Below are 26,200 nucleotides of genomic sequence, written 5' to 3'. Positions count from 1 at the left end.
GGAGTAAATACAATGAATCCTTTTATCTGGTTGACTTCTTACTTCTTGAAAATTTTACTCTTCCTGGGTTAAAGTCTAAATGACAACATAGATGGAGTTACCATTTATTGAGATAAGAGAGTAGGAGGAGGAAGAGATCATAAGAGTAGAGAGAATAGGATGAGTTTAGCTTATCACAGCAATATTTAGGAACCAAGTGCTGGTATGAATTTGAAGTGTGGCAGGAATACTTTTGCGTGACCTGGTTCTTGGAGAAATGGAAAGATGATTAAGACACTACCTGAGCCTAGAGAACAATCCAGATATTGCTGAGCAAAATATGTATCATATTAGAGGTTTATAACATGTGTTTTGAGTGTTAAGTGAAGAGGGCCATTAATGCCAGTGTAGAATATGGGGAAATGAATTTGATGTACAATGTGGAGAATGAATTCTGCACATTCTTCATAGACTGTGAAGATTACCTGTTGCTGTCTGTTGAGAGCTGCGCTGTCTGGCACATAGTAGGCCCTCAGAGGCTAGGGTTGGTTACAGTGATTACAACGTTGGTAGTATTGAGAAGAGGGACCTCAGGGCAGCAAAGCTTTTACAATGGGCAAATAGAAAAGAAGATTGCACTTTGGGGTCAGATGAGAGGACCCTGCCTGGCAGTGGGGTCTGGAATTGTGGGCTGTGTTCCAAGTGTTTTATGTTCCATCTATAGGATGGGAGCTTCCTGCATGCTGTTCATGTCTATGGTGGGTGGTGACGTTCTCATCTTGGGCATGAAAGACTTGTCTTAGAGGGCTTGTGAGTCATCCAGATCCTGGAGAGACTAAGTGGTAAACCTGAGATTGTACCTAAGCTTGTTGGATTTCATACACCACATCACAGAAGCCCCTGCACTGGTTCTCAAGAAGGACAGCCTGCTGGGCAGCAGGAGAACACTGGAGGCTTTTGAGTAGCCAATCAGTTGATACTTAGAATGTTCCTTCTATGGAATTGCAAAGAGTGACTGGAAGTGAATCAAGCCTGCCAAAATGAGGGGCTTTTTTGAAGGGACCTATTTATTTGCCTTGATAATTAGAGGACAGAAGAGTTATAGATAGGATATTTGATTTTCACTGTGTTTCATCTCTGATGATGGTGAAACTGTTTGAACTGATGGAATTTTCCAAGAAGAATAGTGGCTATTGATGGAGAGCAATTAGGCAAAGACTAAATGTTTCCCACTATTTGGAAAATTTTCAAATAGGATTCTCATTGAAATAGGGTTGTTATTTTCATATTTCTTTTCTTAGACTCAAAAAGCAATTAACTAACTTGCTATCTTGAAGTGCAATAATAAAGCTAAAAAGTTATTTTATGATCATAGTGCCAGATAGTGTGTGATTGCAGCTAATATATTAGGGTAATTCAATTTTATGAGGTTTTCCTAATCTTAGAGATTGTTTTTATCTCCTTTTAGTTAATTTACAACCAGTTTCTGAGAAGATTAATGTCAAGAAGGAAAAGTCAGAACTTGTAGAAGAAATATACATTTGGGAACAGAAAGTATCATTCTCTTTTCAATTTTTTAATTTTTCATGGTTTCACTTTAAATAGCTCCCACCTCCCACAATTGTGTTATTTTGGTCTTTCCTCTTTCACTTAATGTCCTAGTTCATATGGTCTATAAACTGTCCACTTTCAAAGTAAGCTTCATATATGTAAAGTACTGTTGTTTTCATTTGTGTTAGGAGTTACACAGTTCAAGATAGGTTTTTCTAGCACTATAATATTTTTAAATTCTGGTTTTTATTACATATTTATATAGATCAGTGGATCAAAGAAACATCTTCAAGAAACTAAGAGGCAACACAAGATTCTCTCTGATGAAATGCTTAAGTATAAGGTAAAATCCCTTGTTTTTGCCTGGATTACAGTCTAAAAACAGAAAGAAGAGTAATGAATAATTGTTAATGATATCATATGTTTTATTGAAGGATAACATCAAAAACTTTGAAGGAAATAATAACATTTTGAATGATGTCATTCAAAGTACATGTTCCCAGTTGCAATTGAGAGGGATCAGTATGTCAAAAGTCTGAACTTGATAAGAATTTGGCTGCTAAATCGTACCATGATTCAATTTGGCTTTTGAGCCTTTTTGTCCATTGGGTGAATTGAGCTCTACATTTTATCTTGCTGCCCACCACAGTAAAAGTGTGGGTGTCTGGGGGCTGAACCTTCTTCTGAACAATGATCTGGAATAAAAGTACTAATACCACAATGACTTTTTATATTAAAGGGAATAGGAAGTGTGTTTTACTTTTACAATATAGGTAATTGTCACATTATTTGGCACTGCCCTTCAAGATATACAGAAAACAGAAAATATATGAGTGATGAAGATATCTAGGCACATTGAACAGTCCCTACCCCACTTAGTGCTGAACAGAGAATATTTCAGTATGAATTGGGGGAAGTTTTTCTTTACGTACCACTTTTTAAATATTCCATTAAGAAAAGTTCAGTTGAGCTGTTTGACTTGAACAATTTCACATTGTCTCTACTTTCTCCTTGTCATCTCCTCACTTATCCCATTATCTTGGAAGCAGGAATATCATGGGTGCCACAAAATGTTCATGCCTCATGGTGTTTCTTTGCTCTTCATTTATACATGTGCTCAACATTTCTCCTATCTTCATACTGGGCCAGCTACTTCCCCATGAAATATAGCAGTAGCTGTGGGATAGGCATGGTTGCTGTTTCATCTTTTTAGCAGACCATTCGGTGCATCTATTGAAATCCTGGTACATGTTTTGTTTCTATCCTATATGCAAAAGTTGGAAACAAAATTCTACAAAGAACTTGAAAGATGTTATTTCAATGAATACCTCAGGAATTTCAGAGGTAAATGACCCACATCTGTGACAAGACTTTCATTGCATCTTAGCTATGAGGAGAACAAATATTTCATGTCTTAGAAGATTAAAATCATATGATATCCACATGGAATTCTTTGTTTGTGGAAATTAAGTCGTTAGTGAGAATATTTTGTGTTAGGTTCAAACTGGCCTTAATGAAGGTGGTGTCAGGGAAGGGAAAGTGGAATCTAAAGTAGGGCAGGGACAGAAGGGAGGTACTCCACTGAAGATCAAGAAGGACCAGGTGGTGAAATGTTACAAATTATAGAACTCAGAGAGCTAAATATAATTACTTGCTTTTCAAATTGTTAAACATTTTTACCTGTGGTAAAATATTCATAACATAATAATTACCATCTTAACCGTGTTTTAGTGTACAATTCAGTTGTGTTAAGTATATTCATGTTGTTGTACAATTATTATTTCCTAAATGTCTTTTCGCAAATCTGTCTTAAAGTCACAAAATGTAAATGACAGATTCAAAGATTTACAGCTGAGACCCTGGAGGTCCAATAATCGTAAGCTGGAAGGTTTACTATTTGTTGGAGTCCCGATAGCATGGAAATGAGTTTGCCCTGGGATGGTGAAGAACAGCTTCCTGCCTTCAGATTTCTCACCTTCTCCTCTCTCCACCCTAACCAAAGTCTCAGGTACACATGCATGCACACAAAGAAAATGGTTTTATCCTTTCAGGAATGAAAAACGACCTGAAAGTCCTCTTTGCTTCACGAAGTTCTGTGGAAGCAGAAGTGCAAGCTGAAATAAAAAAGATGAAGATGAAAGTAGATAGTGTTTACAAAATCTACAGACAAAGAACGACTACTGAGGAAGAATAAGATGTCAATGTGTTCATTGACACAAATGCTGTTGTATGAACCATGTGTCAACCAAAGGAGACAATTATAATTTCCTTTAAAATATTTTATGCAATATTTATGGCAAATTAAGTCTTTAGAAAATTGTGCTTGTCCTTCCTGCCATGATTTCTGTAATCTGCATATTTCCTTTCCCTTCATACATTCTTGTTTGTAATTGATTAGGTAGAAGAGGAGGAACTGGTACTGGCGTCTTTACGTTGAATACCTAGGTCACCTTTAGATCTATTTTCACAGTCCTTTAGGTTTTGGTCATATTACATTGCATTGTTCCTGACATATGGCTAATCATTTTTTATTAAATGTGAGACACTGTAAAAACTATTCAGAAGCAAACTGAGACCTAGTTGGATGTTATCTTGCAGAAAAAATGGGAGTCTACTTCTGGTGAGTTGTCAGGGATACTAGCAGACCTGGACTCCCTCCATCCAGTCAGCAATTGAGGTCATCAGTGAAGGCTCAGTCCTTATAAAGGCAAATGTATTTCCTGTCCACCTTTATTCCTAGCGTGTGACTCTTCTGGGTCCCAACCAAAGCTACTGGACTTTAGTAGGGGTCGTCTTCATTGGAAGACCCTCAACTCCACTTGTTTTCCATCCAATCCCATGCAGTGTGCAAAGGGTGCTCTGCTTCTTTACATCTCAGTAGTCCCTTCTGGAATTAAGCAGTGAAACTCAGGGAAATGGGCCCCGAATGCTAGGCTGACCTTTGTCCTAGGTTATCTTCTTATCCATTTTGGCCTCATGTCCTTTAATGCCATGGTAGCAATTGGATGCATTCAATCATGTGTTTTATATTCTGTCTGGTGTTCTCCATTGTTCTCGTGGGAGATCAGAAGCTTCAGATGCACTCATCCCCACTCAAAAGCAGAACTCCTCCTTTGCTTTTCTTAAGATTCATGGTTTGTGTTCCTAGTTCTCAAGAGCACAGCAGGGGTAATGATGTTCTCACTGGCTTCTCATTTGCATTAAACTGTGAGCTCCTTTAGAGTGGGAACAGCTCCCTGCTCCCCTTGCATCGTCAGTACCTCACAACAAACTCCTTGCTTTGGGCTACTCCAGACAGCATGTGCTGAAGGATGGCTTAGGTGTTTAGAAACAAGTGCATTCACTTTCTCTCTAAACTGTCTTTGTCCCTGTTTCCTGTTTTGGGAATTTTATGTGTACTTCATATGAAATCAATTCTCAAATGAGATCCTTTGAATCAGAATCATGAATGAAGTAGTGTGAGGGCAACACAGCAAACCTATCTTTTTAGGTTATTGCCATTTTCTGCCTCCACTATCGATGAACTGAACCTTGTTAAACTCGATCAACACCAGGGTTGATGGTTTGCAGTTATCACCTATTTCCAGGACATAACACCCTGACTAAGGAGCCACTCCGATTATTTTTGATTCAGTAGATGTGCCCAGCAGTCAGATTTACCTTTTCTGTCAACCAGAATCTTTGAAGTCGATGACAAGAGTTCCAATCCTGAATCATGGAAACGTGCAGTAGTGAACTACAGGGTTAATGACACCATGTCCTGGAAGGATCTCTCTAAGGCTGATTGTCTGGGTTCTGGCACCAGCCTCTGACTGAGAATCAGGTCTCCCCATGGGAGGAGTCAGACAAGGAATTATCCTCTGCTCCATCCTGATTGATTTAGTTGTGATGAGTTGGTCAGGTCTGGTTTTCCACATTGAACTAAAATGAGCTTTCACTGTATCAAGAACAAGACTGACCCCAGAAGGACACATAGTGCATCTCATAGAAGCTTTTTATAGTCCTTGATTTACTCACTAGTGAGTAGGAGTATAGAGCTATGAAGAGGAGCTGGAAATTACAGAGGACTTGCCAGCAGGCCAGAGTGTGAATTTTTTTTTCTTTTTTTTTTTTGTCTCCCTCTCATTATGAAGATCTGTTGGTATATATATGGGAAGGTTGGCAGAGGACCTTTTAATCACAGCCTCCAGATGCTGGAAGGGAAGAAAGAATCCCACACTGGCTACTGGATCATGCGCATACATTTCTTTCCCTTCTCATCTCAGGAAGCTGAGATGAAAGAACGTGAGCTAGCAGCAAAGGAGAGGCAGTTGTCAGAGGTGGAAGGAAGCTTGAAATTAGTAATTGAGGAAATACACACCTACAAGTGACTTCAGAGACTCAATACCAACATCTTGGGCAACCCCTGTTGGAGTATTTTGTTTTTAACCTTTGTACAATGTTTATACCCAATTAACACAGAAAGATAAACAAATGGTCAGAAGACATATTTAGAGAGAGAGAAAATTCACACAAGAGAAAACAAAGTACTTTAACATTTACCAATGACTGGCCGGGCGCGGTGGCTCACGCCTGTATTCCCAGCACTTTGGGAGGCCGAGGCGGGCGGATCACGAGGTCAGGAGATCGAGACCATCCTGGCTAAAATGGTGAAACCCCGTCTCTACTAAAAATACAAAAAATTAGCCGGGCCTGGTGGCGGGCACCTGTAGTCCCAGCTACTCGGGAGGCTGAGGCAAGAGAATGGCATGAACCCAGGAGGTGGAGCTTGTAGCAAGCCAAGATCGCACCACTGCACTCTAGCCTGGGCAACAGAGCAAGACTCCATCTCAAAAAAAAAAAAAAAAAAGATTTACCAATGACCAAAAACTGTGAAATAATAAAACGTTTCCTGACTCCACTGCTGGGCAGACTGTGTTGAAACTCAGTTTACACAAACTTTTCTAGGGATGATTGTCATCATCCTTAGGAAAGTGCATTGTTGTAGGATCAATCACATACTTAAAAAGGACTGTGCCTGTTTATAAGCCCAGTTGTTCTTCCCTGTGAAATATGGTAATGATATTAGTACAAGGAGAATAGAGATTTATGATAAGTGATGCTCAATGAAGGATAAATTAAGGACATACTGAGAATAGGTAAGGAAATTGCCAACTCAGAACCCAGCAGGCATTAAATAATAGATGAGGAATCAATATAGCAACAGTTTTTTATAGTACTGTATTTTTATAACCATGTGGAATGCGTTTTCTATCTATGGATAGATTGTGTAAGGGTACAGTTGTGAAGATAACAGGAACATGGCAGGTTATTTAAAATCATACTTAAAACGGCACTTTACCTGATAAAAGTGATTCTAAACCATAGGAAAATGATGGAAGACACAGAAGAGCAGCAGAGGTGGGTAGAAGACTACTACAGATGCCAGGTAAGGAGCCTTCTTCCCAGCAGTTGCAGAATCCTTCAGCGCTGATGCAAATGATCTCATGGCCTTTAGACTCCTTAAACATATGGTTTCTCATGTGTTGGCTTTTTCAGATCGCCACTTCTGAAAGAAAGGCTCACGACAACTGGGTAAGTTGTTTTTTTTTTTTTTTTCTTTCCTTGCTTTTGGACATAATCTGCCAGGTCAGGACGTGGATGTATTTTTCTCCCCCACAGCTCTGTGTTTAAGCCTTGCAGAGGGAGATGCAGGAGAAGAAGGCTTCCTACAAGCAGCACAGGTAGGTAATTGTGATGGACATTTCTAAGGATGTTTTTGTTTTAAGACAAAGCTTTGAGTATCTAGTAAAGAACTTGATGTTTTAATTCTTATTTAAGTTCATTCTTTCTCTATCTCCAAGATAGGAAATGATTGAAAAACGGAGAGTGCTGGAGAGACACATTAGTCAGGAGCCAGCTAGTGGACAACCAGGCATAGAGAATCATCCCCAAAGAGGTAGGAGCTCACTGTGAAGGCAGCCATGTAACTTCTGCTGTACAATCCACACACTCTGCTTCTCCTTTTGGGGGTGAGGGGTCAGGGTGGAGGGTAATTGTTATGTTTCCTAGAAAGAGTTTCAAGCACTTACTAAAGAGAACAGTTGTCTCACTGGGTGTCAGGACACAATTTTCCTCAAATGCCCCAGCCAAATGACTCTTGTCCAGTCCCCTATGAATGGTAGAGCTCAGTCCCCTCCACTGACTGTGGACACCACCCCACCCTGAGGTTTTGGTTACTTTTGACAGAGGTAATGAGCCTAGAAGGGTAATGAGCCAGCTCCACTTCCCACCTTGCGTCAGTGTGAAGGCTTTATTTTTCTTTCATTTGAGAAAAGCAACACTAATAGCATTTTAGAATTGGAACTGTATGTCCTAATGAGAGAGGAAATTTTATTGCTATGTCTTTTGGGAATCAATATTGTACAATGAGATATGTTTTAGGAAAAGAGGCATTTATTTACTGTTTTTGGAGCTTCCTTTATTATTTTTGTTTGTTTAAATTGTTTATTGTGAACTATACAATTCCATTAGTAATAAATTTCTATGCAGTTTTACTCCTCTAACATTTTAAGTGTAACCCTAAAACTTTACAGTTAATTCCCGTAGCTCTTACCTTTTCTCATTACTATTCGTCTCTTTAAGTCATTTCTGTTCATTAATATTTATAATACCTGGTCTGATATGGAAATTAGATTAAATATGAATCCAAAGAATTGTGAATGTCTCTATGGCTTGAAAAAAGGAGTAGTGCTATTCCTGTCCAGGGTTTATTGATATTCTTTTTATCCTTGAATGCTCCTATTTTAATTTTTAGTCTGTGCTTAATTTATAAGCAGTTCCCTCTGATATGCACTGGGAACTTCTGATTTAGAGTTGATTTCCAGCTAGTTTGAGACCTACCTGTTCGCAGTTAGTTGATTTGTTAAGACCAGGGCTCTGTGGTGTCCTTCTCAAGGACAAGGGTCCAGAGAGTTCCAGGGTCCTCTGTGGCATCTGGTTATCAAAGTCTGTAACTCTGGTAAGGGACCTGATTGTGGCAAAGAGAATGACATGGCAGAGGTGGACATAGAGGAATTCTTATTCTGCAAAGAACGTGCAAGCCAGAATAAGCCCCTATCCCTTCTCTGGCCCTTAGCAGATTCAGGATCTTATTTAGTTCCCATGAGGAACAGCAGCTGCATCCCAACTGAGAGCACAGAGAAGATAAAGGTAAATGCTGTGGTCATTTTCACTGTGCCTATTTCAGGACACTTTTGTCTTTTCACACAGCACCCTCTCCTGGCCTTGTCTCTGGTTTGTGTGTTCTGTGGTATCTTTTCTGTCTCTTTACTTTTTAAAAAGCAAAATATTCTCCACGAGGCTTCAGTCTTCTCCATTCCCAGATGGTCATCTTTGGTGGCACTTCCAGAGACCATAAATGCTTAAGGGTCAAGGGCTGAAGAGCTTTAACTGTTCTATTTCCAGAAATAACATGAGAAGATGCCACTTAACTCCACTGCTATAGGTCTCATGGCCCAGTAGACCCTGACTGATCCTTTTTACTCAAGATGTTGCTGGGTCCCGTCCCCAAATATGTGGGATTTTTTGTTGCTGTTATTTAATTCCTATATGGGGTAGGTGACTAACTTTTAGAATATCTGCTGCAACCCCCAAAGTAAAAATATGAAAACTCATTCATCCAGTATTAATATGTGCTTTGTGCAATTCTGAATGCTCTTTGACAAAGCAAATTCTGTAATTCATCACTGTCCCATCTCTGTTGGCAACTTTGCTATGCAAAAATTCCCCCTCCCCATCCAGTGGTGCCCTTGATCGAACATTCTAGTTGTCAGAGATTTTATATTTGTAATAGAAAATGTACACTGGATGTGAGATAGTGAAGAGTGAAAGTCACTAATTACCTATAAGGACAATTCCCAACAAAGGCCTTAATTTATGGTCAGCTAAGCTGTTTCTCATGTGGTCCCTGTAGCTTTCACAGCCGGTGAGTCCTCCGATCACACATGACAGGATTTCTGCACTTTAAGTCATAGTTGTTTTAATTCTGTTATTTAGAACTCCCATCTCATTTTTCCATGGACAAAATTGTTCTTTATGTCATAGTGCATTTAAACTTCGGTAACATCTGTGAGTTAAAATAAATATTATAGCGTGCCTAACTTCTATAGATTAGATTGTTCTATCAGAAAACCCTTTCCCAGTTCCCCTGCGGGACATCAGTAATTCATATCTCCCCAGAGCTTTTTGTGCCCACAGGTTGTACCTCCAGAGTGGAGAAGACCCTTTGTCAGGAAGGGAGGCAGAGGGGCACGAGAGGGTCTTGCAGGTAGAGATGGGATCAACTTCCACTCTGCCTCTTGCAAGCTGTGTGACCCTGGGTAAATTTTCTCCTTCCTCTGGGATCCTCTTTCCTTCGATTTAGTGCAGAGTGGCCACGCTGACCTTGCAGCATTTTGAGAATCAGAGATAGGACATAAAAGGCCTATAAAAAGTTCTCCCAAGAGTAGCTGTGATTCTTGTATGAATAATGGACTTTTCATTCCTCCTTTTCTTTCTGTTCATCATATGCAAGGAACCAACTTCAGTGATGGTGGTGAGGGAGGGATGGGAGTATACCTGGGCTAGACACTCATGTGTCTGGAAGATGCTTTTTTATTACTGTGTAATGGCTCTATCTTCCCTGGAACAGGACCCAGAGTGCCTGCATTTGCAGACAGACACAGTGGCATGTGGTGACAGCAGGTTATCCTCATGGCTTCCCTTCACACCCCAGCTGTCCTCAGGACTCAGTAGAAGGGAGATTTTTTGGCACTGACACTGCTATTTTGAAACCTGGAGGGAAGAAAGGTGCCAGGGACTGTCACCTGCTGCATGGGATTGGTGTAGGTGTTGGTGTTTTTGTCCATCATATTAATGCATTTTGAAACTTTTCTTCCTTCTGCTCTGCAGGTCAATACGGCTTTAGGAGGGCCCCTTTTTCAGGATTGCCCTACTTGCTCTACTGCATGGCTGGCTGTTCAGGACCATTCGTGGGCTGCCAGATACCTCCTCTGCCTGGGTGGCCTCTGGGAACACGACCACTGCCTCCATGCACACCACTTGGTATGTTGATCTGAACAGTATGGACTGACTTTTAAAGCGGATTCATCTTTTTTTTTCCTCATTGAATGAATAGAAAGAAATGTCACAGATGGTACTGCAGGACTTTGCAATACAAGGGTAACACTGGCTGGGGACATGGTTATTTTATTTATTTATTTATTTATTTATTTATTTATTTATTTATTTATTATTTATTTACTTTCGAGACAGAGTTTCACTCTTGTTGCCCAGGCTGGAGTGCAATGGCGCGATCTTGGCTCACCGCAACCTCCACCTCCCAGGTTCAAGAGATTTTCCTGCCTCAGCCTCCCAAGTAGCTGGGATCACAGGCATGTGCCATCATGCTGGGCTAATTTTTTTGTATTTTTAGTAGATACAAGGTTTCTCCATGTTGGTCAGGCTGGTCTCAAACTCCTGACCTCAGATGATCCGCCGGCCTCAGCCTCCCAAAGTGCGGGATTATAGACGTGAGCCACCGCGCTCAGTAACGTAGTAACTTTTCTCAGGTTTCTGAGGGCACACAGTGGGTTGCATCATCTCCCTATCACGAGCAAGGCAGCAGATATCTGTTGTAGATGAGGAAAGAGATTGCTTATAGAAGCCATAAATACCAATTTTGCAGGCATGTATGGAACCTCGACCATGTGGCCAGCTCTGTGAGGGATGAGATGCACCCTTGACTTGCAGCACTTCCTATGTCCTGCAGCAGAGAGGCACACACCAAAGGGCAGGGATCTTGTGACCATCCATAATGGAAGCACAAGTGAAGGGCCCCAGAGTGCAAAAGAGGAAGACAGATTCTCCTGGGAATAAAGAGGAGGGCGTGGAAGAGAGATAAAGTGGGGAGATGTCACATGGGGGTTTGTTGAACTCACTTAAGGTGGAGCTGGAAGGCCACTTCTGGCAGGCGCAAGCAGTGTGAGCAGAAGCGTGGCGGCTGTGTGAGGGCCACAACAGAGCCACTATGGGAGAGCTCAGATGGCACAGTGTAGACAAGAGAATTATCCTTCCCAGAAGTTGCTTGTTGCCCTAAAGCCTTTAGTCCATTATCTGCGGGAAGGATGATTCTTTCCCTGGATGTGTGAAGGCTCTGGATCAGGGTGAATGAATGCCTAGAGGTCTGGGAAATTTAACTTGGTTCTATAAGGGGACCCTGTCTGCCTGAGTTTATTATGGCTCAAGGAGACTAACAGTGGTTCAGCAGAGCTGTGGCCTTGGCCTTCAGAATGAGACCGACTCTGGTGGGGAACTGAAGGCCAATCCTGAGCTGCCCTGGCAGGTTGGGTCTCAGCTCATTCCTGGCACCCTCTGCTTCTCACCTCTGACTCCCAGCTTTGCATCTCCAATATCGTCATGCAAAATTGTCACCCTTCCCTCTGTCCCTGCTGTCTGAGCCCAGATACCAACTTTCAGTGGAGCTCAGAGCCTCAGCTTTCTTATAAATGAGCTGGGGATGATGTGGTTTATGAGATCATTGTGAGGACGAAGAGACCAAGCCCATAAAGAAAGCATCTTCCAAAATAGCTGACAGATGTTAGACACTCACCCCCTCACTGTTTAAATGAAAATATTCCCACTCAGAAGATCATCAAAAGATGTTCATTGGAGTTCATTAGATAAACCATAGGCTGTCACAGCTCAGGCCCAGAGATTTCCAATCCCTGTTTCAAAAGATAAGGCAAAGCCCCTGTCTCCACAGTTAAAATTCAGATTCTACCAGATAAAAGAAAGGATAATTATAAGAATGTGTACACAGTTAAACTGTAAGACCTATACCTGAGACCCATAGATAATTGCTTTCCATGGCATATAGACACAGATGCAGCCACACACAGAAGTATTTATCAGGGACACAAATATTTTATAGAAGACAAAGTGTCTATAAGACAAAAGATCACATGGAAATAATTTTTTTTTTTTTTTGCTTTAAAGGACAAGCTGAAATTTGAAGAGGCCCCTGAGCTGTGACAGCCATGCTGTGGCTCCTACATAACTTGGAAAAGTATCCAACACGTTTTATGCTACCTGCTCACCTGTCTCTAATCTTCCGTAGTGTTTCCGCTAATAGAGGTTTGCAGTCCTATCTGTTTGGGCGTCTGTTTCCTGGAAGACCAGATGACCCCCCGGTGTACCAGGTGTGATTCTTCATACACTGTTCAAACCCAGGCAGATATTGCAATGCTGGCTGCAGAAGCAGGGTTGCCCCTTGGGTAGTGTTGACTGGGAGGGCCCAAAGGGGGTTTTCTGGGGTGGGGAAACATCCCGTATCAAGCCATGAGTGGAGATTGTGCTCATCCATTTTAGAAATAGTCATTGGGCACCTGATGCCTGCCAGTCACAGGGGTTCCTTGTGATAAGATAGACAGGAATGTATCCCCATGAGGTGGCTGATTTATCTCAATAGGGAATAGAAGAGGGACCAGCAGTGGCTGTGGAGCCAGTGATGAGACCCTGCAGAAGCTCAGGGTTTGTCAGAGCCCTATCCCCTAGTAGCACCAAATGCAGGTGGGTCTGACAGAAGCTGAGCTAGGAGCAGACATTTCTCAATAAGTTTTCTGTCCCCCCACCATCTTTCTATAATTTTCAAATTGTGGGATGTGCAAAGGTCAGTCGTGAGAGGCTCCCTCTGAACAGGGCTGGAGAGGAACATAGAGTGTGGGGGGTGAGGTTTGTAAGAGAAAGAGACAGGCAGAGAGAGAATGGGGGTGGGGAAGAGAAAGGGAGTAGGGGGAAGGACAGAGAGAAAGGAGGGGAAAAGGAGGGAGCAGAGAGAAGCAGAGAAAGAGAGAGCAGGGAACAAAGGCCCAGGTGAGGGGATAGGTTGTATCACTATTATCATTCAAAGAATTTTTTAATCTCCATCTTGATTTCATTGTTGACCCAACGATCATTCAGGAGCAGGTTATTTAATTTCCATGTATTTCTGTGGTTTTGAGGGTTCCTTTCATAGTTGATTTCTAATTTTATTCCACTGTGGTCTGAGAGAGTATTTTATATAATTTTGATTTTCTTAAATTTACTGAGACTTGTTTTTTGTGGCCTATCATATGGTCTATCTTGGAGAATGTTCCATGTTCTGATGAATAGAATGTATATTCTGCAGCTGTTGGATAGCATGTTCTGTAAATATCTGTTAAGTCCATTTATTGTAGGGTATAGTTTAGGTCCACTTTTACACTGTTGGTGGGAGTGTAAGTTAGTTCAACCATTGTGGAAGACGGTGTGACAATTTCTCAAAGACCTAGAGACAGACATACCATTTGATCCAGCAATCTCGCTACTGGGTGTATACCCAAAGGAATTTAAATCATTCTGTTATAAAGATACATGCATGTGTATGTTCATTGCAGCACTATTCACAATAGCAAAGACATGGAATCAACCTAAGCACCCATCAATGACAGACTGGATAAAGAAAATGTGGTACATATACACCATGTAGCCATTAAAAGGAATGAATTCATGTCCTTTGCAGGGACATGGATGGAGTTAGAAGACATTATCCTCAACAAACTAATGAAGGAACAGAAAACCAAACACCACATATTCTCACTTATAAGTGGGAGCTGAGTGATAAGAACACATGGACACATGGAAGGGAACAACACACAATCGAGGCTGTCAGAGGAAGGTGTGGCAGGCGAGAGAGCATCAGGAAGAATAGCTAATGGATGCCAGGCTTAATACCTAGGTGATGGGATGATCCGTGCAGCAAATCACCATGGCACAAATTTACCTATGTAACGAACCTGCACATCCTGCACATGTACCTCTGAACTTAAAATAAAAGTTGAAGAAAAAAAAAAGTCATGCGCTTTATTGTGTGAATGTTTTGCCACACTTAAACACATAAATATTATATGTATTATATATATTTAAAATATTAAACAATATATAATATACTTAATAGATATAAAATATTAAACAATATATTATATATTATATATATATATATATATATACCTAATGATCTCTTCTGGAGGTTAAAAGAGGCCAAAGTAAGTAGGGCCTAAAAACAAGGGCTTCTATTGATGGTTTTGGAACCTTACAAATATACTAAAAGCCACTCAGGTATATACTTAAAATGGTGAATTTTATAATATATGAATCATATCTCACTTAAAACATTTTAAAGCAAGTAGCTGTGTGACCTTGGCAACTTGTTTAGTTTTTCTACCTTGACTGATTCATTGCACATCCAGCTTATTGTCTTATCATAAGAGAGAAGGCAAGATGAACATTGGGTGACCATGAGCTGTATTGGCTCTAAAGGCCTTGGAAGGTCTGGATGGTCCCCACCTCTCCAGTGACTCCTGCATCCCAGCCCCGTGACCCTCTGTAGTCTGTGCATGAACGCTCAGAGGGTTTTTGTAGTGCAACCTGATCCCTTCCACCCAAGATGCCCCCTCCCCTACCTGGTGAACCCTTATTTATCCTTCAGCTCTCAAAACAGGAATTTCTTGGGGAAGATTTTCTTAATTCCGTAAAAGAAGTTAGATTCTTTGTAATATACCTTCAATGAGTTCTGGTCCTTCACTTCAGACCACTTATTTCTGGTATTGGCTATACTTCTACTACACAATTCTTTGATTAAATCTGCTCTGCTACTCTACAGCCCCGTGAAGGTTGTTGTGGCTTGGCTTATCACGATGTCCCCATGCTTAGGAGAGTGTGGGCTTTCCATAAGTGTTCACGGAATGGGTGAGTGAATGAATGAATCAGAAACCAGGCCCAGAGAAAGACAGAAGGCCCTCTTACGACTCCTTCAGTTGTTCTGTAGCAGAGTTGTGTTAGAATCTAGGTCATGCGACTTCTAGTCAAAATATCACCAGACTCACATTTTGTCTAATATTTTAAAACATAGGAGATGATTACTCCTAACCATTACTTTTCTGACCCTATGTACAATGCCCCTGTCTAAGACTCACACCACTTACCTTTACCACCCTCTACTACTCCTGGTTGCTATAATTTACCAATCTCCCAGTCATTCCTTATCCATTAAAGCCTTCATCATGAGGTTCATGATCTTTCCTTTACTCCACGTCCCACCATCATCCTGAGTGCCTCCTACATCTATGTGAATGACCAGTCCTACCCTCTGGTCTCTTCATTTATTGACCCTGATCTCTAGGGAGTGTCATGACACTTAATCCACCTGTGGCTATACCCTTGTGTTGGCATCACCTGCAAATGTTCTACCTCTGAAATCTTAAGTCTATGTATCTCACTGTTTGACCACTGCTGCTATGGACTAAATTGTATCTCTCCCAAATCCATGTGCTAAAGCCCTTCTCCCCACTGTGATGGTATTTCGAGATGGGGCTTTTGGGAGGTAATTGGGTTTAGATGAGGTCATATGAGTGATGCCCTCATGATGGGATTCCTGCCCTCATAAGAAGAGACACTGGGCACGGTGGCTCGTGCCTGTCCTAAATACTCTAGGAGGCTGAGGCAGGAGGATCACTTGAGGCCAGGAGTTTGAGACCAGCCTGGGAAACATAGTAAGACCCTGTCTCTACTAAAAAAATATAAATAATTAGCCAAGTGTGGTGGTGTGTACCTGTAGTCCCAGCTGCTTGGGAGGCTGAGGTTGGAGAATCACTTGAGCCCAGGAGTTCGAGGCTGTAGGGAGCTATGACTGCATCACTGCACTCCAGTTTAGGCAATAGAGCAAGACCCTAACTCTTAAGAAAAAAAAAAGTAACAACAACAAAACAGAGAGAGACTTTTTGCGTGCGCTCTCTCTCTCTCTCTCTCTCTCTCTGTCATGTGAGAATACCACCAGAGGTTGATAGTCTGCAACTCAGAAGAGGGCCCTCCCCAGAACCTGACCATGCTGGCACTCTGATCTTGGACATCCAGCATCTACAACTGTGAGTAAAATATCTATGATATTTTGTTACAGCAGCCTAAAACAACTACCTTCAGTCATTCCAGCTCCATTGACATCCCCAGTGCTTTGCCTTCACACAGCTTATCTGCCTTTTCTTGAATTCTCTTCCTTCCCCAGTCAGCTTAGTTTCTTAGTCTTTCATCTTAACTATTTTCTCTCCAATATCACCAGATCCCTTGCCCACTGCCCTTTTATTGGATCTTCTTGGCACAACTTTAATCCTGCTTCAATCCAACTGTTCACTTTCACTATGCTTATATCTGTATTTTAGAGTGATATTGGAGAAAATCACATAACTACATAGATTAGTGACTTTGAAGATGAATGCTCAGCAACCTCAAATGTGATCTTATAATTACCCATTTCTCCTTTATTTTCACAATCCGCTCTTTCTTCCATATTCAGCAATGATCATTTTAAACATCCTCCACTCAGAATTCTATCACATCATTTTCACATTCTCGTCAGGTGACATTGCCTCATACTTCACAGAGTAAACAGGAATTGTCAGGTGGAAACTAGCTCAACTTCCTGCTGTGAAATCTGTAAGTTTATAAGTTATCTGTACTTGTAATTCTTTGGCTTGCAATGGAAGGGGGGTCCCTTTAGATTAAAGCAATTCCTTTTCCCGTGCTTCATATCCAGTTCTGCATTTCTAGTGTGTGCTAGTGCTTTGACAATGTGCTTACACAGTGAATGGACAAGTTTGGTTTCTGGCTGAATGGTAAATCAGCATCAACCTACAGTTGCTGTCTTCCCATAGCCTTCATAGATGTTCAATTTAGTGATGTGTTTCCAGTCCTCAATCACCCCAGGGCTGATGGATCCTCCTATAGCCACACAAAGCTTCAGACTCTTGAATCTGTAGCTGGAGAGGCATCAAAAGTTGTTCTTAGACTTAGTGAGTATTTCTACCAATAACAGGTCTGTTGTGAGAAAGAAACTTGCAAAAATGATACAGATAGGCCGGGCGCGGTGGCTCACGCTTGTAATCCCAGCACTTTGGGAGGCCAAGGCGGGCAGATCACGAGGTTAGCAGATCGAGACCACGGTGAAACCCCGTCTCTACTAAAAATACAAAAAAATTAGCCAGGCGTGGTGGCGGGCACCTGTAGTCCCAGCTACTCGGAGAGGCTGAGGCAGGAGAATGGCGTGAACCTGGGAGGCGGAGCTTGCAGTGAGCCGAGATTGCGCCACTGCACTCCAGCCTGGGTGACAGAGCAAGACTCCGTCTCAAAAAAAAAAAAAAAAAAAAGATACAGATATTGCCAAACATATAAGAGGTACTCATTAAGTGGTAGTTTATGTTCTTATTACTAGTCTTTTAGGTAATCTATTCAGATATCTCAGTTACATCAATCTCTATGAAGATTCATTTACTCTTCTGGACAAGAAGTATTAATGCTAAAAGTAAATAAGTATTAACTGATGGTAGGAAGCCAGCCTTCTGTAGAAACACTTCTGAGTTCTATTCCCACCCCAAAAGCATTACCTGTGTATGAAGAATGTGTCAGCAATGGTAAGGTAAAGAAGGAACTAATTTTCTGAAGTCTGGGGATGGAGAGACAGCCACCAATTTTACAAACTGGGCTGAAAGTCTCTGGATATTATGAGAAGTTTCCATAGGGCCCCAGACATAGATAGAATAGTAGCGAACACTTTTTATAAACCCACAATTCATTTTATGTGTATTTTATTTTGGTGATGGTAGAAGGTTCCAGTGTGGGAAGATGATTAGAGCAAACCTCTTCATGGTCTCAAATACAGATAGAATGACTATGTATTTTGAACACAAGAGTGTCAATTAATTGTTATGTGGTAGCTGATCTGTATTAGATAATACCTGACCTGCCCACCCAGTTAGGTCTTGAGACTAAGAAAGATCAGAATTGGAGAACTGTTTCTGAGTTAATTCCAAAGACACCATTTTATCATTGCCTTTTTATTATTAATTTAAGGGTACAAGTGAGAGTTGACTATTTGTAAAATTTTAAGTCATTTTCTATCAAGGGTATAAGAAATAATCTGTCTGGGCACAGTGGTTCATGCCTGTAATCCCAGCATTTTGGGAAGCAGAGGTGGGAGACTTGCTTGAGCCCAGAAGTTCAAGACCAGGCAACATAGTGAGACCAGGTCTCTACAAAAAATGAAAACAAAAAATATCCAGGTGTGGTGGCATGTGCCTGTAGTCCCAGTTACTTGGGAGGCTGAGACGGGAGGATCCCTTGAGCACCTCAGCAGCCCGGGCAACAGAGAAAGTCCCTGTCTCAAAAAAAGAAAAAAAAAAAGAAAGAAAGAATCTGAACATTTTATATGGGATGGCATGTTGATGAATAAAGATATACTGTATTTTAACTTAACTATTTTTAATTGCTCCATAAAATTCCAATGAACTAGGCATTTGTTTATGTCATCATAATTTAATACGTTGCTATTCTTTGCTCCCACAAATGCTCCCTTCATAGAGTATATGTCCTTGCTCACACAGCTAAAGTAAAATTTAGAGTTAAATAATTATTTAGCAAACTCTAAGGCATGATACAATGCTTTGGAACCTGTGCTTTCTCATTAATCTTTAGTGATGATTAATCTGGGCATCACCCAGACTCCACGAAACATTGGCAGTTCCACTTCTCAGTGGGTACTCTAGAGAATTCTAGGATATGTGCAAAGATTCTTATTTCAGCAGCTTGGAAAAGATTCAAGTATCCTTGATAGGTACTTGGGGCTCATTAACATATAATTCATTCATACTAAGGAATACTATGCAATGATTAAAATATATTACACATATTATCATAAATAGAGCTCTAAGGAACAGTGTGGAGTGAAAATGCAGGTTTTACTATGATATACATAGTATGATACCATCTATATAATCCCAACCCAATATTTCAGTATATTGCGATGAAGATAGGTAGATAAATATAGATATAAATTTATTTTTAAAAGGCCTAAAAGGATTTATATCCAATAAGGAAGGTGGTCTTTGTTTTTAATATTTACCTTATTTACAGGTAATGTATTTGTCTTTAATGTTTATCTTTTTAAAGGGAGGTGTAATTACAAATTGATTAAACAAACTCAACCTTATGATTATAATTTAGTTCTTTATTCTGGACTCCTGTGGAGCCAGAAGATATGGCTTTGAAAAGTCACAAGAGAATAAAAAAATCCCACACTCTAACGAAGTTATTGCCATAAATGGCAACAAGATAGGTGTGTTACTGAAAGATAGGATTGGATCTACTTCAACAAATTGAGGATTCCTAATCTTATTTATGATACCATGAGTGGAAATGGACTCTCTCCTGAAAGATCCTCTCTTACCTGGCGAAACACTTGTGCTGAAGCAGTTCCTGGTACATCAGCGGATTTGCAGATAGAGTGGTGACAGAAGACCTGGACAGAGCCTGGGACCCCAAGGAAGAAAAAACCAAATCTATATGTTAAGTGGGAAAGACAGTGAGACCGTGGTGGGGAAGGTCCAGGGAAGAGGGCCACTAACTTTGAGACTCGGCTGGGGCATGCCATTTGTCTTGGAGATCTAGTGATTCCTCACCCTCCAGACCTTGGGAGAGAATTTAGCTTTAGCTGTGTGAACCTAGCAGCTATCATGTTATTCACTGATATCTGAATAGATACACAATGAGGCATTTACTTATGGATCCCAGAAGCCTTGTTTTGATCTTTGTTGCTTTGAATAATAAGTCTGGATGTTGCCAGTAAAACTGTGGATTGTGGAGGCACTTAAGAGGTTAGCACAACAGTTTAGTGATTGTGCTGTGGAGTCCAATAGACCATGATTGCTTAATGTCTAATTCCACCTCTGTGATTCCTTGGGCTAGGTACTTATCTTCTATGAGACTCAGTTTCCCCAGTTTTTCCCTTACAGGGTTGTTGGGGAGATGAAATGAAATAATGCATATGAAGTACCAGTGAATAGTCAATGAATAGTAACTGATATTGTCTTCTTCAATATCACTATTGTCCTTTAAAACTTTTCTTTTCAGGCCAGGCATGGTGGCTCACACCTGTAACCCCAGCACTTTGGGAGGCCAAGGTGGGTGGATCACCGGAGGGCAGGAGTTCGAGACCAGCCTGGCCAACATGGTGAAACTCTGTCTCTAGTAAAAATACAAAAATTAGCTGGGCGTGGTGGTGGGCACCTGCAATCCCAGCTACTTGGGAGGCTGAGGCAGGAGAATCGCTTGAACTCGGGAAGCGGGAGGTTGCAGTGAGCCGAGACCACGCCATTGCACTCCAGCTTGGGTGACAGAGCAAGACTCTGTCTCAAAAAAAAAAAAAAAAAAAAGCTTCCTTTTGAGTGCTACAACTGAAGTAGCCAAGTCCTCCTAATTCCAAAGGCCCTAGAGAAGTGAGGGGGCACTGCTCTCAGAAGTAGGGAGAGCATCTTTAAGTCAAGATCGCACTCCAAATTTAATTCTTGATTTGCCCCATTTGGGGCATGAGCCACTGGGCCATTGCTAATGCCTCTTTCTGACCTTTGCCCCGCATGTCCCACAACAAGGACCTGGTCTTACATTTAGAACAGTCTCAGGACAGAAAATTGGCATGTGACACAGAAACACACAGGCTCCTTGGATAAAGATCCATCAAAGGCATCACTTAGACCACAAAATATTTGTTGGCTGGAGGTCCATCCACCATCTAAAGAGGAATAGGAAAGCCATTTGGATTTTCTCATGTTGGTACTAGCAACAACAATAATGCTTGCTATTATCAAGCACTAATCTGTGGAGCGAAACAAGGACCACCCAAATGAAAACAAACAAAGGCTATGAGGCCAGGAGGCTAATGGAGTCTCCTTAAATTCTGTGAGTATCACTTAATTGGTATGATATTGCCTTCCAGGATTCATGGCTTTCGGGGGTCTCTGAACTGTTCTAGTAAGCACTTTTATTAATTAATGAGTTGAATAAATGAATGATCTCCTAAACCATTTTAATAAATGAGTTAGAATAGTTTCTCCTATTCTAATTCTCTACCTGATATCCACTGGCCATTATGGCTTATGAGAGTCAAAGCCTTTGAGGTGAGTATGAACATCACATACACCTGTTTCCCCTAAGGAACCTTTGGGTAGAGTTTGTTAAGAGAACTTGAGTGTGGAGTCACAACACACAACCATTTATCTTAGGCAGAATTGAATGTAAGGTTGGGAAACTTAACCACAGACAAACCAAACTAAAATGCAACCCAATTAATTACTCAATTGAGTGTTCAACCAAAGAGATTGAAATCAGTTTCAGCATCCCTTGAATTTGCCAAGAGAGGCATTTACTTCTGAACCCCAGAAGCCTTGTTTTGATCATTGTTGCTTTGAGTAATAAGCCTGGATATTGCCAGTAAAAATTGTGGCAATTTTACTGATGCTAGAAAGAGGCATTAGCATTGGCCCAGTGACCCATGCCCAAAAGTATTCGTGAGCTACTTAAATAATTGTTTTAAGGGGTAGTGTGATGACATGTGATGCTCATCTTAGAATCTGACTCTAGAACCCCAAACCCTCATAAATTGTGACTCTCTCTCTGTGTTTATCACTACATATAGTGGCCAACACAATTATTCACCCCGGTGCTGGTAGCACTGAAGAACAAGTAACATCCAACGGTGCGTCTTTGGGGGTAATCATCCTGGATCCCTCCTCAACTGCATGGATTCACTGCTCTTCCTCTTTTTACCATATACTCTTAGATTTTTGATCTATAGTAATCTACTTTTGATCCAGTGGTGTACACCCTCCCACCCTGCTTTCAGCTCTGTTCCTTCTCTCAATATCAATGTTTTCTGCAATCTTGAGTAACGAACTCTTTTTTTTAGCTTTAGTCTCATGAAACTCTCCCTTTACCACCCCAGAGAAGATCTTTCAAGCCTGAACAGGGTGTGTGAGGACTATATCTGGAAGCCTGACTGAAATCCATTCCCAAATCATACTGGGAATACTCGGCCAGTTTGGAAACTCCCATTGTCCCATTGGTGAAGAATATAGCCATTGGATGTTGACTTTTGGTCCCCATGAAGGTCTGCTTTGGAGGTACAACTCTATAAATTGCAAAAGATGCAACAGCAAGGTTCTAAATTTAGGTTCTCTGACTTAGAGCCTTGGCTCCTGGTTTAGTAATCTTTGATTTTTTAAAATAACAGCTAGTAGCTTGGTATATTGGGGAATGATTTGTTAGAGGTGCAGCTGCCATTTTTTCCCTTAATTTTTTTGCATTAATTTCTGTTGGATAGGTAATATATGATGCCTTTATGTTCCAGCCTTATTTTTCTCAGTAAAATACCCTCTATTTACTCAATTGTTCAAGGCAAAAATCTGTAGTAATCCTTATTATCAGTCTTACGCTATGTCTCTACTTATCTACCCAGCTATCTATGCCACATCCTAACCATTGGCAAGCCCTGACTTTACCTCTACAACATGTCACAAGTCTGTCTCTCTTCATTATCTGTACTCGGGGCTGGGACTAAGGTGGAGCAAGTGAAACATTTGTGACAAACATGATATTTAAGGGGATACCAGCAAATTCAGTAGTCAAGATAAATAATATTTTAGTGAAATATTTTTAAAATAATCAAAACTAATGTCAAAAATTAATAATAAAATACCCAAATTAAATTAATTAATTAATTAATTTTTGTGATGGAGTCTTGCTCTGTCATCCAGGCTGGAGTGCAATGGTGTGATCTCGGCTCACTGCAACCTCCACCTCCCGAGTTCAAGCGATTCTTCTGCCTTAACCTCCGAAGTAGCTGGGACTACAGGCGTCTGCCAACACACCCAGCTAATTTTTATATTTTTAGTAGAGATGGTGTTTCACCATGTTGGCCAGGCTGGTCTTGAACTCCTGACCTCAAGTGATCTGCCCGCCTCGACCTCCCAAAGTGCTGGGGTTACAGGTGTGAGCCACCGTGCCCAGCCACAAAATTTAAAATAAGTACATGACAATGAATGCTCCCAAAGTGGTCAAGTATTCCCAATACGATTTAGGAATGGGATTCAGCCAAGCCAGCTTCAAAGTATACTTCTCACACAGCCTGTAATCCAACCAGGCAGTTGCATGACTCACCTTACTTGGTCACCCTAATCTTGTCTCTGGTTCCAACAAGACTGTATTTATAAAAATAGAAGCAGGTGATCTGTCAGCGGAAGTTTGCCAATATGATTTTATTAATTAAAAAAATTAAATTATTGTATTAAAAACATAAAATTTATGAAATTATAAATTATAAACAGATGATATAATATATAAAATAAATATGTAAAATTATATACAAATTTTTAAACTTCAATTATGAAAATTATTTTATAATTTGATTTTTAAAATGTATTTGAAAATCAAAATATTATTTCTCTTGATCACTGGATTTTTCAGTGCCCCTTTACATTTTGTGCCTGAGGCGAGTTCCTTATTCGCCTTGCAAATTCCCAGTCCTGTGTCCACTGCCACCATCATGGTCCATACCAACACGGCTTCTCACTTGGACGACTGCACTAGCCTTCTGCCAGGTCCCTTTACTACCTGTCTTGTCTCTCATTGTTCAGACAGCAGTTGGAGTTTTTAAAACGTCACTCAGATCAAGTCCTTCTCCTCCACGTTCCACAGACAATTCCTATGTGACCTACAAGACCTGCTGTAATCTCGCTCTCCCTTGCTATTCAACCTCCTCTCCTCCCACTCTCTTTTCCACTCACCACACTTCAGGCACCCTGGTATTCTTTCTGTTCCTCAAACAAGTCAACCTGTTTCCCACCTCAGGTCCTTTACCTTAGTATTCTCTCTGATATTATTCCTACAGATATTCAAAAGGCTGGCTCTATAGTATTCAAGTCTCAGCTCATCCTCTCCTAAGAAGCCACCAAATCTAATTCCCCCATCTCCACATGAGATCACTCTATTTAATTTGCCTGTTTTGGTTGGGAGTTTCTTTTGGAAACTGTATTACCTTGATCATTTATGTGTTTTCTTGTTGTCCATTTTGTTGTCTAGAATATAAAATCCATGAGGACAGGGACTTTGTCTGTCTTGTTCACGGTTTTTTTTTTTTTTTTTTTTACATATCTGGACACTAAAATATTACTCTGTAAAGACCGCATTTATAATTATCAAACTTAATACAATAGTCCCACCTTATCCCTGGGGGATATGCTCCAAGACTCCCAGTGAGTGCCTGAAACCACAAATGGTACTGAACCCTATATGCACTATCTTTTTTCCTAAACATGCATACTTATGATAAAGTCTTATTTATAAATTAGGCACAGTAAGAAACTAAAAACAATAATTAATAAAATAGAAAAATTACAACAATATACTGTAATAAAAGTTGTGTGAATGTGATCTCTCTTTCTCAAAATATCTTATTGTACTGTACTCAACTATTTTGGACCATGGTTGACCACAGGTAACTGAAACCACAGAAAACAAAACCACAGATAAGGGGAGACTACTGTGTTTGGCTAATCTGAGGATAAACATGGCATCATGTTTTTGTTTTAATATGTATTTTCTCATATCCCAGTGCCTGTGAGTTTTTTTTATTTGTATAAATTTAAGGGATACAAGTGCAGTTTTGTTACATAATGGTGAAATCTGGGCTTTTAGTGTAACCATCACCAAAATAGTGTACATTGTACCCATTAAGTAATTTATCATTCTTCACCCTCTCAAAACCTCCCACCTTTGCGTCTCCAGTGTCTATTATTCTACACTCTATATCTGTGTGTACACATTATTTAGTTCCCACTTATAAGTGAGAACATGCAGTATTTGACTTTGTATTTCTGTTATTTCACTTAAGATAATGGCCTCCAGTTCCATCCAGCTTGCTGCAAAAGACATAATTTCATTCCTTTTAATGGCTGAATGGTATTCCATTATATAATTATATATATATATATATAAGCTTCTTATTATGTTTTTTATTGTGTTTATATTTTTATCACCTATTTTTTTACCATCTCAGAATGAATGGTCAAGTATGAATCAGAAGATGAGACTTTCACTCAGACTGAGAACTTCTAGGCCAGATCAGGGATTCTTCTGTTGGGGGTGTTGGGGAGTTACTCTGTTGTTTTTTTTTTCAGGACTAGAAATTACCATTAAGCTTTTCATTACAACTACTCACACCACCTTCTCATACAACATTCTGTCTTCCAAAATCAGGCATTTTCTTGATTTAAGTTTCTCATTTTCAGTGTCCACTTACTGAATCAGCTCCTTGAAATCCAACCACACATCATAGCACTTATCTGACACCAGGAGCTTGGTCTTCAAGATAGGGCAGTCAAACATGGCAGAGACCATGACCTGGAACATAGCCTCACTGGCCACAAAGCATTGGGCTTTAGACATGTGTAATTGATAGCAAATTTCCTTGGCAGTCAGCTGGAGACTCCCAGGCACAAAGATGATTCCTGAAAAAGTCTCAAATAAGGCTTCATACATATCTTTTGAGCAGAGAATATTTCCTCAAACATCCTGGAAGGCACAGATGAGGTCTCTGGAATACCCTCTCTCTTGGGAGTTTCTCCTCCGTATTGGGGAAGCAACATGATGGTGGCTAGGGAAGAACTGAGACATGCAGGAGACTGAGCTCATTGAAACAATCCAGTGATCAGTGGCTCTGCTGCTGTTATCCTTTCCCCTCGAGCAGTCCTAAATT

The 26,200-nt window shown here is 40.6% G+C and overlaps 1 protein-coding gene across 1 annotated transcript; it reads right to left on the bottom strand.

The window, feature by feature from the left end:
• Positions 1 to 3,569: 3,569 nt before the first annotated feature.
• On the bottom strand, positions 3,570 to 25,944 carry LOC116811070 (acyl-coenzyme A synthetase ACSM6, mitochondrial-like). The gene is given in 8 exon segments (XM_032756192.1): positions 3,570 to 3,644; positions 8,413 to 8,539; positions 11,490 to 11,704; positions 17,255 to 17,378; positions 19,841 to 19,923; positions 21,055 to 21,177; positions 22,429 to 22,576; positions 25,745 to 25,944. Coding segments are annotated over 8 exon segments (1,041 nt in total). The 5' UTR covers positions 25,891 to 25,944.
• Positions 25,945 to 26,200: the final 256 nt, after the last annotated feature.

Source organism: Hylobates moloch, unplaced genomic scaffold (assembly GCF_009828535.3).
Source record: "Hylobates moloch isolate HMO894 unplaced genomic scaffold, HMol_V3 SCAFFOLD_7, whole genome shotgun sequence".
NCBI lineage: Eukaryota > Metazoa > Chordata > Mammalia > Primates > Hylobatidae > Hylobates > Hylobates moloch.
Note: the sequence above shows the minus strand (reverse complement) of the source record. Positions and strands in the feature narration are given on the sequence as shown.